The 16,624-nt window shown below is 36.5% G+C and overlaps 1 protein-coding gene across 9 annotated transcripts in view; it reads left to right on the forward strand.

Annotated features, from left to right (window-relative positions):
• Positions 1-16,624, forward strand: part of RHOT1 (ras homolog family member T1) — a 112,067-nt gene that overhangs the window by 59,691 nt on the left and 35,752 nt on the right. For 3 of the 9 annotated variants that reach the window (XM_032162923.2, XM_032162927.2, XM_058445177.1), the window contains 7 exons: positions 500-600; positions 2,304-2,434; positions 3,442-3,525; positions 6,433-6,552; positions 7,624-7,826; positions 8,872-8,967; positions 10,659-10,781. In XM_032162923.2, coding sequence (XP_032018814.1) covers positions 500-600; positions 2,304-2,434; positions 3,442-3,525; positions 6,433-6,552; positions 7,624-7,826; positions 8,872-8,967; positions 10,659-10,781 — 858 coding nt within the window. Of the gene's footprint in view, positions 1-499; positions 601-2,303; positions 2,435-3,441; positions 3,526-6,432; positions 6,553-7,623; positions 7,827-8,871; positions 8,968-10,658; positions 10,782-12,260; positions 12,375-16,624 lie in introns of all 9 variants that reach the window. The other 6 variants (XM_032162926.2, XM_032162925.2, XM_032162928.2 and 3 more) reach the window with 4 other exon arrangements.

The raw sequence follows: 16,624 nt of genomic DNA on the forward strand, positions 1-16,624 counted from the left end.
CTCTGCCTTAAGAATGGCAGTGTAGGGCCAGGCAACGTGGCTCATACCTATAATCCTAGCACTTTGGGAGGCCAAGGTGGATGGATCACTTGAGCTCAGGAGTTCGAGACCAGCCTAAGCAACATGGCGAAACCCTATCTCTACTAAAAAATTTTTTTAAATTAAAAAAAAAAATTAGCCAGACTTGGGGGCACATGCCTGTAGTCCCAGATACTTGGGGGGCTGATGCAGGAAGATCACTTCCACCCAGGGGGTCAAGGCTACAGCGAGCCGTGTTTGTGCCATTGCACTCTAGCGTGGACGACAAAGTAAGACCCTATCTTTCAAAAAAAAAGAATGGCAGTGTAAGAAAAACTGTGGTTGGGCACATAGGAAATTAAAGTAGTCTAGACAAAAATTATCTAGGTCTGGTGCATAAAGTTTTTTTAGCTATTGGCTTTTTTTCCCCATAAATATTCATTTAGGAACTTTACACATTTTAAACTCTTTTCTTTCATAGGCTCACGACTTATTTAGATGTACAGCGGTGCCTGGAGTATTTGGGCTATCTAGGCTATTCAATATTGACTGAGCAAGAGTCTCAAGCTTCAGCTATTACAGGTAAGTATCTAGATACTGTTCAGCTCATGATTAGAGATATTTTTTAAGACTCCATTTTCAAATGTAACAAAGAGTAAGAATAAGCTCATCTTCATTAGTCTTCTATCTACGCTCTATTAGTTTTCCTTGTGATCAGATCATTTCTTTTGTGTTGAGGTGCTTGATTTTATTGTTTATGAAAAGAAAGAGTAGAGACTTTGCTTCAAGTCTACTCCCTGGGGTTATTCCACTGGTGAAAATTAGGAAGAGCTGTGGGCATTAAAGGATTTACCAGTTGATCTTGCATTTTAATTTTCTTTAAACATCAAAAATAATGCGTATTAACTGTTTTCTGTATTAATACAGCTTTCACAAATCTTGTAAGCCAGGCATTCTTGCCAAGCAATGTGCACCACTTAAAGTAAACCATATGTATGGAAATAGCAAGTTAAGGAACTGATCATTTCAAGAGTTTCTTATATCCCTGTTGGTGGAATATCTGCCATATCTTACGGGAAGCCCTAGCACAAGAAGACAGCCTTTCTTAAATTGACAGAGCAGGTACCCTTTAAAATACTTAACCAATTAGACAGTATTTAATTCAACACCAGAGAATAAGAAAACAGTCACTAGCCAGCCATGAGGTTCTTTCACTCAGCACGTTGTGGACATTTTTCTGTATCAATAAGTGTACTTTTATATATATAATGTGTCACAATATGGATGTTCTATAACTTAACTATCCCATAATTATATATTTTTATCATTTTCAGTTTTTTTCTACTATCACTAGTATCTCTGGTGAGGTCTGTTGTAGTTCAGTCTTCAGGTATAGCCTAAGGAGGTTGTTTTTGTTTGTTTGTTTGTTTGTTTGTTTGTTTGTTTGAGATGGAGTCTCTCTCTATCACCAGGCTGGAGTGCAGTGATGAGATCTCGACTCACTGCAACCTCCACCTCCTGGGTTCAAGGGATTCACCTGCCTCAGCCTCCCAAGTAGCTGGGACTACAGGCGTGCACCACCATGCCCAGCTAATTTTTGTATTTTTAGTAGAGACGGGGTTTCACCATGTTGGCCAGGATGGTCTCAATCTCTTGATGTTGTGATCTGCCCCCCTTGGCCTCCCACAGTTCTGGGATTACAGGCGTGAGCCACTGCACCTGGCTTTAAGGAGGTCTCTTTACCTCAGGAAGGGATGCCTGCTGTCCTAATGATACAGCATTGTTTTCTGGCATGCCTCTTTTACAGTTTACATTTGAAAGGATGGCTAACCCCAAAGTGTGTGTCCCTTTCCGTTTTATGGATCCAGCTCCAAGAGAGTGCAGATTTGAAATAGCGTCTTTTATTTTATAATATGTGACAGTTTATCACAGAAAAAATTAGATGGAATATAATGTTGGCCATATTCTTAGTAATTTTCATTCATTTGTAGGATATTTTCCTTATGAAAATATACTATTTTATGATGAAATAAATGTTTGGTTACTTGAAATTCACATTCCAGTCGACTTTCAGAAATGCATATTTTCCACTAACTGGGGCCCTTCTGCATTCTGTGTACTTCATTCACATACAGCTTGACTGTTGTACAATATGTTTGTTTATAGATCACCTACTTCATAAAAATAATAAACAGCAATGCCCTATTTTGCAAAAGGTGGAATGGAGGCTCAGTGAAGCTAAGTGGTACATATTTAGTGGGTTTTTTTATTATTATTATTTTTAGTAACAAGAGATAAAAAGATAGACCTGCAGAAAAAACAAACTCAAAGAAATGTGTTCAGATGTAATGTAATTGGAGTGAAAAACTGTGGGAAAAGTGGAGTTCTTCAGGCTCTTCTTGGAAGAAACTTAATGGTGAGAGTTCTCGTAAAATACAATTTTATCCAACAAATTTTTATAGTTACAAGTTTACATAATGTTTTCATAACCATTGACCTTTTTAGATAATTATTAGAACTCAATGGGCTGTATTAGTCAAGTACAGTCTAAATATAACAATAATCCTGTTGAACTGTCTTTATCTTTGTTTCGTTGATATTAGCTATCATTTGTCTTTTTTTTAACCAGTGTTTAAATGGGCATTAAATGACTACAGATGTGAAAGCACCTAACACAGTCCTTGGCATGAAGTAAATGCACAGTAATATTTTGAATTGAATATTGATATCTAGTTCTTACTACTCCCTTGAGTAAGAAGAAGAAGACATATTTCTTTTCTTCTTTTTTTTTTTTTTTTTTTTTTGAGGCAAGGTGTTGCTCTGTTGCCCAGGCTGGAGTTCAGTGACGTGATCATGGCTCACTGCAGCCTCAACCACCTGGGCTTAGGTGATCCTCCCATCTCAGCCCCCAGAGCAGCTGGGACTACAGACGTGAACCACCAGGCCCAGCTAATTTTTGTATTTTTAGTAGAGATGGGGTTTCGCCATGTTGCCCAGGCTGGTCTTGAACTCCTGAGCTCAAGTGATCCTCCCACCTTGGCCTCCCAAAGTGCTGGGATTACAGGCATGTGCCACCATACCCTGCCGACATATTTCTAGATGGGTATTAATCTCGATCAGACCAAATTATAGTATAATGAAGATTGCCAGCAGGTGGCTCTAGAATATACTTTCGGTAATACGGATAGTTTCCTTCCTTTTTAGCTACTGCTTGTACTTTATGCAGAACAAATACATCTTTTATTTTAGGTCTTAAGAACTAAGAAACATAAAATCAATATCTCCTTTGTACTGATAAATAGTACATAGTGTAGGGAAGAATGCCTTTTTATTTATAACACACCTGCACATATACACAGAGGTGTTTGTGTATTGTTGAAAACTAGTTACTGCAGATATTGAGATTTTCGGTTCTGTTTTCAGAGGCAGAAGAAAATTCGTGAAGATCATAAATCCTACTATGCGATTAACACTGTTTATGTATATGGACAAGAGAAATACTTGTTGGTAAGAAATTCTGTGGTATACAAAAATTACTAATTATTGGGTACATTTTTAAATGGCTCTTTGAAAACAAATTGGCTTCAATTGAATGACTCTATGTAGAACTTGTGTGTGATTTTTTTTTTTATTTAATTTTTTTTAGAGACACGGTCTCACTATGTTACCCTGGCGAGCTCTTGGGCTCAAGGGATCTCCCACCTCAGCCTCCCAAGTTGCTGGGACTGCAGGCATGTGCCACCATGCCAAGCTTGATTTTATTTTTTTTCATCTGGTTTTTTCATTAGAATTTTAAGTCTTTTGGCTGGGCGTGGTGGCTCACACCTGTAATCCCAGCACTTTGGGAGGCCAAGGTGGGCGGATCACCTGAGGTCGGGAGTTCAAGACCAGCCTGACCAACATGGAGAAACCCCGTCTCTACTAAAAATACAAAATTAGCCGGGCGTGGTGACTCATGCCTGTAATCCCAGCTACTCGGGAGGCTGAGGCAGGAGAATCGCTTGAACCCAGGAGGCGGATGGTGTGGTGAGCCAAGATAACGCCTGCCTGGGCAACAAGAGCAAAACTCCATCTCCAGAAAAAAAAAAAAAAAAAAAAGAATTTTAAGTCTTTTCATCTATGTGATGATTACATAAGTTTAGATATAAATAAAAATTCATCTGTTGGTACACTTAATTGTATGTTAGCTATACCACAATAAGAAAGTTGAAAAAAATGGGCCAGGCATGGTGGCTCACGCCTGTAATCCCAACACTTTGGGAGGCTGAGTCAGGTGGATCACCTGAGGTCAGGAGTTTGAGACCAGCCTGGCCAACATAGTGAAACCTTGTCTACTAAAAGTACAAAAATTAGCTGGGCGTGGTGGCACGTGCCTGTAATCCCAGGTATTTAGGAGGCTGAGGCAGGAGAATCACTTGAACCTGGGAGGCGGAGGTTGCAGTGAGCCAAGATTGTGCCACTGCACTCCAGCCTGGACAACAAAGTGAGACTCCGTCTCAAAAAAAAAAAAAAAAAAAAAGAAGTTGAAAAAACTGAACTCTCCTTTTACTTTCTTCTACTTCTATTTTTTTTTTTTTAATTTTACTTTAAGTTCTGGGATACATGTGCAGGTTTGTTGCATAGGTCAACCCATCATCTAGGTTTTAAGACCCGCGTGCATTAGGTATTTGTCCTAATGCTCTCCCTCCCCTTGCCCCTCACCCCCCCGGCAGGCCCCTGTGTGTGATGTTCCCCTCCCTGTGTCCATGTGTTCTTATTGTTCAACTCCCACACTTATGAGTGAGAACATGCAGTGTTTGGTTTTCTGTTCCTGTGTTAGTTTGCTGAGAATGACAGCTTCCAGTTTCATTCATGTCCCTGCAAAGGACATGAACTCATTCTTTATTTATGGCTGCATACTTCTATTTTTTTTTAAATTATTTCCCGTACTATTGACTAGAAATTAATATGAAAACCCTGCTAGTGCTTCGTAGTTTGTCTATAATCTGAATCAAGTTTATTTAGCAGGGAAGGGAATATTTAACAAATATGTTAGCCTTAAAAATGTATAGGCTACTCTAGGCACACTGCCTATGGGTTAGCCCTGCTCTGCAAGGAGCAATAAAATCAAACAAACAATAAAAAAAGTACAAAAGAAGGGCTGAAAAGACACTATGAAATACAGCAGAAGGAGTGTTATATGGGCCAGATGTGGTGGCTCACGCCTATAATCCCAGCACTTTGGGAGGCCAAGGCGGGTGGATCACCCTAGCCTGACCAACATGGAGAAATGCTGTCCCGGGCTGGTCTCAAACTCCTGGGCTCAAGCGATCTGCCCACCTCAGTCTCCCAAAGTGCTGGGATTACAGGTGTGAGCCACAGTGCCCACCCCTGAATTTTACTCTTGTTGGAGATCATTATATCATAGATGGAATATTTAAGAAATTTTATAATAAGCACCGAAGAGTGGCAGTGAAACAGAACAAAAATGACCTTACTGTAAAGAGTCATTTGCTTTTTGTTTTTGATTAATGGGGAGAAAAGGTGGTGTGGTAGAAAGAAAATAGATTTGAGAATCATATCTGAGTTTAAATTTTGATTTGATGACTTCTTAGATGTGTACCATGGGCAGCTGACTTAATCTTTCTAGCCCGTCTCCTTATCTGCAGAATGTAAACAATGCATGTAGAGGGCCTGCCCCCACACATTAGTCCCTCACTAATACTAGCTTCCATAGAATCTATTTTTTTTTTTGAGACAAGGTTTCACTTTTGTCACCCAGGCTGGAGTGCAGTGGCATGATCTCGGCTCACTGTAACCTCTGCTTTCCAGGCTCAAGTGATTCTCCTGCCTTAGCCTCCCCACTAGCTGGGACTACAGGCACACGTCACTGTGCCTGGCTAAGCTTCCACAGAATCTTAATCACCATTTTTAGTCTGCAGAATCAGAATATACTTATTTGTCTATACTTTCTTTTTTTTTTTTTTTTTTGAGACGGAGTCTTGCTCTGTCGCCCAGGCTGGAGTGCAGTGGCACAATCTCTGCTCACTGCAAGCTCCGCCTCCCTGGTTCATGCCATTCTCCTGCCTCAGCCTCCCAAGTAGCTAGGACTACAGGCGCTCACCACCACACCCACCTGGCTAATTTGTTTTGTATTTTTAGTATAGGCAGGGTTTCACTATGTTGGCCACGCTGGTCTCAAACTCCTGACCTCGTGATCCGCCCGCCTCGACCTCCCAAAGTGCTGGGATTACAAGCGTGAGCCACTGCGCCTGGCCTTTTCTATACTTTCTACTTTTAAAAATGGCCTGAAAAGTTATGCTTAACCAGTACTTTTAAAGTTAGGAAGTCCAGGGAAGGAAGTGATAAGCTATCATGACTTAATATATCAATATTATGAAACTTATATTTTTCATTATCTTTTTCTTTTACAAGTTGCATGATATCTCAGAATCGGAATTTCTAACTGAAGCTGAGATCATTTGTGATGTTGTGTGCCTGGTATATGATGTCAGCAATCCCAAATCCTTTGAATACTGTGCCAGGATTTTTAAGGTTTGTTGCTCCTATGGACTATGACTGAATGTAACTTCATATGGACTTTTTATGGAATTGCAGTGTGGTGTTTCCTAACCACAAAAATGCAACAAAATCATGTGTATTTTAAAAATACATACATCTTTACCCTATTCCTAAAGGTTCTGGTTTTGTTCTAAAGTGGTAGAGTCTCAGACATATATATTTCTAAAAGTTTTCGACATGTGATTCTGAGGTGCATTCCTGATTGAGAACTTTTACATTAATGCAAGGTCTTCCTGGCTGTTAAAGTTACATATGTCTGCCTTCTCTCTGATGAAAAAAGAGTAATACATATGGATTGTATATTGCCAAATATACCAAGAATAACAGCCAGAGGAAAGGGATAAACCTGAAGCTTAGAAAGTCTGTCAGTCACTTAGGGATCTATCAATAAGATTCAATAGGAGTAAAATGCTGTATGTACAAAGCTGTTTATTCTAGCATTGTTTTTAATAGGAAAAAACTGGAAATAAGATGGCTAACAATGGACGATGATTTACTGAAGTAAGATAAAATAATCTAGTGGAATATCAGGCAATATTTAAATTAAAAAATTAAAAACAATAAACGTAAAATTAAAAATAGTTTTGAATTCTGAAGAATATGGAGGACACAGTATTACATTTTTCAGTGGTTATGTCCAGCATGACTGCAACTGTACAAACACACATATAAATGCATGTGCTCAAGGACTAGAGGTGATATTAAAAAATGAAAGTAGTTTTTATAAAAGAATTTAGGTGGATTTCTTTATATTTCAAAATATGTGTGTTTAATGTGTGTTTTTAATTACATGTTTTTTTTAATTGTAATAAATCTAAAGAATCAGTATAGTCTGTTTTGTCATCAGCATTGGAAAAGTGGTCTGGATCTTATTTATTATATGAGATTTACCTAGACCACTGCCAATCTTTGCCTTTTGGTTCATTTTTTCACTTTGAAACTACTGTTGCTTTGCCCATCTGGAGGAAATGCTTGGTTCACATTTAATTAAATAGTAATTTTTGAAGTTATTATCAGATTTTGATTTCATTTTTTATTCCATAGCAACACTTTATGGACAGCAGAATACCTTGCTTAATCGTAGCTGCAAAGTCAGACCTGCATGAAGTTAAACAAGAATATAGTATTTCACCTACTGATTTCTGCAGGAAACACAAAATGCCTCCGCCACAAGCCTTCACTTGCAATACTGCTGATGCCCCCAGTAAAGATATCTTTGTTAAATTGACAACAATGGCCATGTATCCGTAAGTACTTGCTCTGTCTTCATTTTCATGTTGCATGGTTCATAACATTGCATGCCATTATTAGCCATGAAGGGAATATCTTTGTCACATAGGAATTGTTCAGCAACAGAAAGATACTTTGTAATGAGAAGGTAGAAATTTGAGTAAATGCAAGTTTGATTTGAATGCCATAATAAAATGATATAAACAGTGCTTCTGGCAATATCTGTATATTTTTGAGCAGGCTGTAACTATCTTAATAGAATAGTACAATAAAACACAACCCCCTACCCAGCATTAAAAAATAGTTTTACTGGAATAAAATGGGGTTGGCATCATGTTGTTTTTATGCTTATAAAGCATTTTCATATGAACAGAAAGTTTATATTTTTCTGTTTTTGACGTTAGGTATATGAAGTTTTCTAAAATCTTTTATTAATTTTTGTTGAAATTATGGGTATGCTTGAGTTAGGATATGTCTTTTTTAAGTGCTGTAAAGAGTAGTTGTAATTAGAATTTCTACCGTATAAATGTTTTACATTAAGTGTTATGAGCCACAAATTTCATGTACATTTATTATATATCTATACATGCATATGCACAAGCACATAACTGTGGTCATCTCTGTAGTTTACTAACTGCCTTAAAATTGCATGGTTCTTAATGGCATTCGCCTCAAGTAGTGTGTTTGTATAAATTCTGTTTTGTAACAAAATAGTTTTTCAGGCAGTGCGTTTCTCAGGACTTTATAGCTTATTCTACTTATTCTTATGTTAGTCTCTAAATTATTTTTCTTCTTATGAAAACTACAGTGTAACATAGAGTAATAATCAAACATTGCTATAAACCAAGAATGACATTTTTCAAAAAGGTGTTGATTTGTACAGATTTTTAACGTCAGAGTTAACTTTACTGCTATTTTATTACCTAATACTTTTTTTAGATGCAACAAACCCTTGAATTTCTATTTGTATTCGAAGACAAGTCATTCCTATTATTATAGAATAACCAAAACCTTATTTATGTTTTACCTTTACTTTAAAACTCTCATGTATGTTATCTACAGAGAGGATCATTACAGAGACAGACTCTCCCGAGACATGGGCCACACTGATAGAATAGAGAATTTGAGAAAAATCTGGGTCTTTCTAAAAACTGCTTTGTAAGTTACTTTTTCTTTATGACTTCTGTGGGATTTTGTTGATATTTTCTTAGAGAATGACCAAATCTCCTTTCCTGCCATAATTAACATTTAGTAATTATGTAGAAACGCACTGCTTGGTCAGGCTTCCTGCCTAGCTGTATATTACGTTGTCTTCCTTACTACATAAATGTACTTCTTTAATCTTGTAATTACAGTAACTGCAACTGTGTTTTTACATCTGCATTTTTAAAACATTTTACTGTAATTCTGTTGTGTGTGTGCGTGTGTGTGTGTGTGTTATATGATAAATGTACATACATGGACTACTTGTTTATATGGTTAATCCCAAACTACTTCTCATGAAGCATCTCCCTGTTGCTAAGCATACTTTGCATCTCTCCTTTTTGGTGGGTGGAGCCTTGTGTATGTTAAAGAATCAGATTTGATTTATAAAATAACAGATGGATTCCAGTATGACAGCTGGCGGTGACTTAGTAGCAGTGATTTGTTCCTCATCACAAGTCAAAAAAAATGAAAAAAAAAAAGAAAAAGGAATGTCTTGAGCCTATACAAGTTTTTTTTTTTTTTTTAATTAATTCTTGTTTTTCTTCATGTTGGGAATTAGGCATTATTGGAATGCTGCTAATCGTCACAATCGTGCCACCATGTGCTGTGGTCTCATCAGATCTCATAAGCTAAGCCAAGTCAGATTGGGCCAGTCTTTTGACTGAGAAGCCTATAAAAAAATGTTCAGGTGTTACAGGAAGTGATGTCATTGATTCATCAGGCGGCGCTCTTCTGAGTGGGTTCTGAACCAGTACCTCTTCATGGGTGATGTGATGGCTTTGTATGAATGAGTGGCTCTGACCACTGAACAGTCATTGGAGACCCCCTACTTTGGTAGTTAGAGCCGAGGTGAAATGGGTTGCCCCCTGTGCCTGCACCAACTAGTGCAACTCTCCTCAACCAGAAAGGAGTCAGAAAGCCTCCCTAAATTTCATATCTAATTTCAACTGGATCCATTGTTAATTTTTACATCCTTACCCAGAGTTTCATACCGTCATACATAGCTGCTGTGTTTGAGTAGCAGATGAAATCAACCCTATATTTTATTTGAGTAGAAATTTATAAAGCACCTTGATTTAGTTCCTTTGAGAGCCAGGGTGCTTGATGAATTAAAGACCTTGTTGTTCACACCTTCTCAGGGTTGAATATACTTGTCTTTTGGCTCATTTGTATATTTATCATTCTTCTCCTTCCTGGTTTTCAGGCATGTGTGTATGCTGAGGGAGGAGGAGGAGGGAATGGTTATTTAAACGCTAGCAAACTTTGTCCTTTTGGTGGGTGCTTATGGCTTACTCAGTTTTTCTTTTTATTTATTTAGATGAGGGTGCCATCTATTGCTGTGCATATTTATTCCACAAAAATTCATGTAATAATAATTCCATCCCCCCTCCAAAAAAAGCAAAAGTATCAGCTAATTTTCCCTAGATTTTCTACAGGGAGGGAGGAGGAAACTATTACTATTTATTATGTTTTTGGTAAATGTGGAATTCTGCACAACTTTAGCATGCCCCATACTGTCCTTTTCCTTTCTACAAAGAGTGTTGCTTATGCCTAAGTCTTTTTTTTTTAAAGTTGGCACACCCTGACTTGTGCCATATTTGTAAGTAAGAACTCAACTCCTGTCCTTCTGTGTGTTTTCGCAGCCATGCCCGGTTACGCTGTATGTGCACCTGCAACAGGTGTACATTTTGCATCTGTCAGAACTTCCTCAACTCAGACTTGCTGCAATCTGTAAAGAACAAAATCTTCACTGCAGTTCTTAACAGGTTCTTAACTTTATTTACTGGGTACCAGGCATTCTGTTAAAATACAAAAGAATAAAGCGGATAACTATTTATTATACAGACACTCACTACAAAGACAAGCTGACTGATGCCCAACTAACTTCCACTAAAATTCTCACTGTGATGACAATGTTTAGTTTTGGAAGAATCCTTAATAATGTTTTTAAATTAATAGGTATATTTAGAGGACTATAAAATAAGATTTTGGATGTTTTTTTCATAAGGAAGATAAATCATCTTTCCTATTAAAAGATAATATGTATAGGGAAATTAAAATTTTTTAGCTGTGAGTTAATAAATTAGGACTTTTATAGTAAAGAAAAGACACATTAATCCAAATGAAAGATATTATATTATACTGTGCTCAGCTTACATTGAAATAATATAGCTCATTAAAACCATAGTAATGCAAACAGTATTTTGAGTTTGAAAAAATATTCTATGCTTGAAACCATTTATAATTATAATCTGCTTTTAAGTACCTGGAGTGTTTATTTGAAAGAACATGGTTTCTAGACATGAGGATAATAACCAACTTTAAGAACTCAAGGGAATATGGAAAAGAGAAAAAGATCTGTAGTACTGTTTTTCTAGGCCTTTATAATTGAACCAAAAGCATGAAGTAATCCTATGGAGTAATACACTTTTAAGAAAGAAAGAGAAAAAAAAGGATGCATATATTCCCTCAAAGCAATAATCTTGGAAGGTTGTATTCTTATTCTGATCATGCTACCTTTGTTCAAATCAGTTTTACATTTTTTGAGCATTTAAGAGCTGAATACTAATTTGTACCTGATGTCATATGTGTATGCATTAGGTTTTTGAAATCATTTAAAAGTCATTGGGAGCTGGGCTTGATTAAGATCAAGCTAAATATTCAATTTTGGTTAGAAATGGGTCAGTTATTTGGCTCACCAGTGGACACTCACTGAGGGCTAGACTTTAACTGTATCAAATGACCATAGTTTGTATCCACCAGCAATATAGCGGATGTGTCTATGAAACAGTGAGTTCATTTCTTCTGTGAGTCAGAAACTGATTTTGAAGGCATTCTAAGAGTTTCAGTGATGTTTCGAGCACTAGCGGCTCTGGAATAAGAATGCAACCATCTCAGGTGACTGCTTTGAAGGGATCACCACACTCATTTGGTGGCAAAGTTCTGCTTCTGTGCTTTAGCACCTTGTAAAGTAGTAACATAGACAGATTCTCTCATGATGACTGACAGAAAATGCAAGGCTAGTTCAAACCAAACAACACTCAGGTGCTCCAGTGTTGGGAATCTTTGAGTTGGAAGAGATTCTAGAATTCATCTGGCCTAACCTCCTGTTAGAATGCCTTCCTGCAAGCCTTCCTGAGAGAGTGCTGTTTATCTGCTGATGGCTTGCCTCATTGGAAAGCATTTTTGCTTTTGCTTTTATTATTTTTTAACTAAATGTTTTCCCTATAACTTTCTCTCTTTAGTTTTAGTTCTGCCCTTTAGAACAACATACGACTATTCTACTCCCTCTTCAACATAGCAATCCTTCAGGCATTTGAAGACGGCCATCATGTCTCCCCTAATTTTCTCTTCTCCAGGTAGAACATCCCCATTTCTTTCAGCCTTTTCTTAAATTAGATGGTTTAGTGAACTTATCATTCCTGGTTGTCTTCATCTGAAAGCCCCTTAGGTTTTCACAGTACCTCTTAAAAGGTGCCACCAAGAATAGAAAGCAGTGTTGCAGTTGTAGTGCGACTAGTCCAGAACAGTGGGCAGCTGTGTTTCACAATTAGGACAGCATCTGTCTAGGACATGAATTAACTTTTTGGCAGTCCCATCCCACTGTTGACATATATTGTCCTGGGGCTAATTAAAGTCAGATGTTTTTCATATGAAGAGACAGATGTCTCCTCCTTTCTAATGTGTATTTGACATTTTTTAGTTGATGCTTTAAATCTAAATGCAGATACATATATATCTCTATTAAATGTCATATTCTTCTTTTTGACCCATTTGTTCTAGCTCAGTCATTTCAAACATTATTTCTGTCATTTGTCCCATTATATATCTCTCTAAGCATTGTGTTATTTGCAAATTTGGTAGATATGTACTGTTTTTCAAGTTACTGATAAAAAATGATGTTGAATACCCAGAGGTTGGAGAGAGAGAGAGTGCTAAACTGAGCAAGCCCTATAGTGTTCCACCAGAGAACTCTATGTCAATGACAGGTTCAAAATTCTTGGGGAAGGATTTTTCAGTCAATGAAAAATATGTTATTATCCAGCCCACATTTTATCTTCCCGTCTTATCAGATATTTCATGAAGGATTTTTCTAAAATCAGTATATAATTTCTTCTATATTCCTCTGATCTACTAATATCATAATTTTATCTAATTAACAAGCAACATCTATTTGATGTCTTATTTTGGTGAACTCACCTTGGCTCCCCGTAATTGCTGGTCACAAACCACCTATTTTATTACCTATTCTAGAAACTCTTGATTGTCCGTAATTACAGATTGATTCATTGTCTATGTCCCTGGTGACAATTTTATTCCTAGATTGGTTTAGTTAGCTTTCAAATAAAATTGATTTAGTTAGCTTTCAAATGAAATAGGACAGATGTGCATTAAATGAATAATATTGCGCATAGTAAATTATACAGTGGCCCTCAAAGAGAAATCAGTAAGTTTTGGTCATATCTATTTATAAACTGGTAGTAATTTAATGGTAATGTCAGCACACATCCTGACATCTGGTAATCAAGAATGGAAAGAATGAAAACGACAAGTAGAGGAACCAGTATACTTTTCAAACACTCCTTCCTTATCTCCGTTAGTATTTCAATCATTTAAGAGAAGTACAGTGGAATTTTAGGGGCTGTGTATTGGAGTTTCTTCTAGTTTATGAAAGGTAAGTAAGATAGGTAGGTGGGGGCCAAAAACTCAGTGCCCACAAGTCCTGGATGGATAATGTAAAAGAATGAAGGTGGCCAAGTATAAGAAACAAGGAGAGGTGGGGACTGTGACAGGCACTGTCTAAAAGAGGCAGCCACCACTCAGCTCTGGCCATTTGTTGTTGTACAGGTCTGGTGTTGCCAGGTTTTCTGGTTTTACAAGAGACTGGAAATCAAGGCTTTGGTGTGAAATTTCCAGATATTTAGAGATTAGCAATTAATTAACAAATTTTTAAAGTACTAATCAGAACAACGCATGTTTATAGTCTACCAGCTTGCAACCTCAGTCTTAAGGTGTGGCCTAGTGAAAATGGAGGCCAAGGAAAAGGACACCTACAGAATGAAAATGTCTCTGGTCCCATCACCACCACCACCACTTTACTCCTTTCCCATGAAAAATTTGAAAAAGTTATTGGGTGGTGGAATGAGAATGGAACCACCTTTCCCTGTTACTTCTCAGGTTTTGGCAGCTGTTATTAGTTGGTCACTATTGGTTTCCTGTGTTAGACATATCCTAATGTTAGGCACAAAAAAGATTGATTGACTAATTAAGTAAAAGTCATTTAAAATTTTTTCACTTACTTTATTCATAGGGAGGGTTCTCACCTAACACTAGGTCCTAAGTCTTTGTTTTTAGATATCAGAACTACCATGCTTAGTGTTTGATTTAGAATTGTGAAAGAGCAGTTCTAAATGGCTTGTCTTTTTTTTTTTCTTTTTTTTTTTTTTGAGATGGAGTCTCACCCTGCCACCCAGGCTGGAGTGCAGTGGCATGATCTCAGCTCACTGCAACCTCTGCCTCCCAGGTTCAAGTGATTCTCGTGCCTCAGCCTCCGGAGTAGCTGGGACCACAGGCATGTGCCACCTTGCCCGGCTAATTTTTGTATTTTTAGTTTCGCCATGTCTCAAACTGGTCTCGAACTCCTGACCTCAGGTGGTCTGCCCGCCTTAGCCTCCCAAAGTGCTGGGATTACAGGTGTGAGCCACCGCACCCAGCTGTCATTTTTATTTAAGTAAAAAGTTTCATTGAATGTCTACAAATAATTAAATTAGTAGACAAGTATTGGTCTCAAATCAGCACATTGTTTTAGTGTGCTTGTAAAAATTTTGGTCACTGAAATAGAAATTACTACCAGATATGATACATGTTTGAGACCACATTCTCTTATTACCCCACTCTCCCCTAACCCCACCTTGATGTGATTTATTCATTCAGAGTACTTAAGTACCTGCTTTGAATAGGAACCTGCTGTGAACTGGGGCAAAGTTTGAAAATGAAGAATATATGGAACCTGCCTTTAAGCATATTTCTAAATATTATTTCTCTAAGAAAAACGTTTTTTAACTTTGGTTATATTTTCAGTGATGTTAGTCCTTCATGCTAAAAAGGAAAGTGCTATATAACCTGATAATGAATTTAGGCAGTTTCAAGAGGTTAATTTCTGCAAGTGTTTTTCCTTTTATGAGAAAAAAATTGTCTTTTTTCTTGAACTTATTTACTAGACACTATATATTTTAAATATAGAAAGAATGAATTAAAAATGTTTATTTCCAATTTAATTGAATGTATATTAACTTTGATATGTGAGAGTAGTGTTAAACACACATCTATCTCACATGTAATCTTTCTCTTGGTAATTATGATCTCACTCAGATCTGGATAGGTTTATGTTTTACTTTAGACTAATTTATGAATAACTGGAATTATTTGAATTTAAATACATGTGGAGGATGATTAACATGTGGTCAGATGATTTTAATCTTTGGGACTGCTTTCATTTCAAGTGGTATAAATTATGTTACTGGAGAAAAAGACCTTTTGAATATATTTTAAATTTTAAATATCTTTTAAATTTGAAAGTGATTATATATAGATGAGCTTGATTGTTGGTTTGAACTACCCAGGATTTTTATTAAGTATTTATTACTCTGACTTGAGAACACTCCTGCTTTGCATGAGAATGTTACTAGATTGTAGTGTGTCGTGAACTTTAATTTGTCCTTTTTTTTTAGGTATTTGTTTTCATTTGTTTGTTTGTGTCACTTAGTCATTTTTTAATACTCTCAATTTCCTTCCCAGCTAGGTTTTTGTGTATAATCTCACCACTTCTAACCTGTTATTTAATCAAATATTGCTTATTTTACAGTTTATTATTTGGGCGTGATTTCCTTTGTGCATATTTTGGTTTTAGGATTTCTTTCATTCTATTTTATTATTTGCATTAGCCATATAAGTTGTTGGTTCATGTTACTTCTTAAGTTCAGTAGCAGCATTTTATTTTGACAACCAAGTGCATAGTTCACACTGAATATTTACAGAGACCCAAAAGTATGATGGATAGACATCATACCTATTGCATTTTTTACCCTATTTATAATGTATTTTTAGATTAAATATATGTGTGACTTTTAAGCCACTCATTAATGACTTACTTCATTTACCCATATTGCTTTAATAATCATGCAACTTCTTTATGTAGTTTGAATTCGTTACTTGATATAGGAGCCCTTTGTTGAAGAAAAGATTTTATTTTTGTCAGACAAAAATGAACTGCTTTTTCATAGGATTGCCTTACGAAGAGGATAGGTGTCTAAAAATCCTAATGTTGTTAAATGTTGGAAATCTAAGAGTCCTTGGGATATTACGTTATAGTAAAATATTTTATCCAAGAAGTCCTGCTTTAGTTTCTTATGAAACTTATTTATTTCCTTGTATGAAGGTCCTTATAAGACTGTTTGTGAATTTGTATACATAGTCATATATTTAAAGTTATACAAGAGTTTATGTTATAGATTTTCATTAAGTAAGCTGCTGCTGCTTATAATTTTTAAATTTTTTGTCATTTGGTTAATATATTAAAGGACATGACAAGGTGAAGTTTGCCTTATCT

The sequence above is a fragment of the Hylobates moloch genome, unplaced genomic scaffold (assembly GCF_009828535.3).
Source record: "Hylobates moloch isolate HMO894 unplaced genomic scaffold, HMol_V3 SCAFFOLD_10, whole genome shotgun sequence".
NCBI lineage: Eukaryota > Metazoa > Chordata > Mammalia > Primates > Hylobatidae > Hylobates > Hylobates moloch.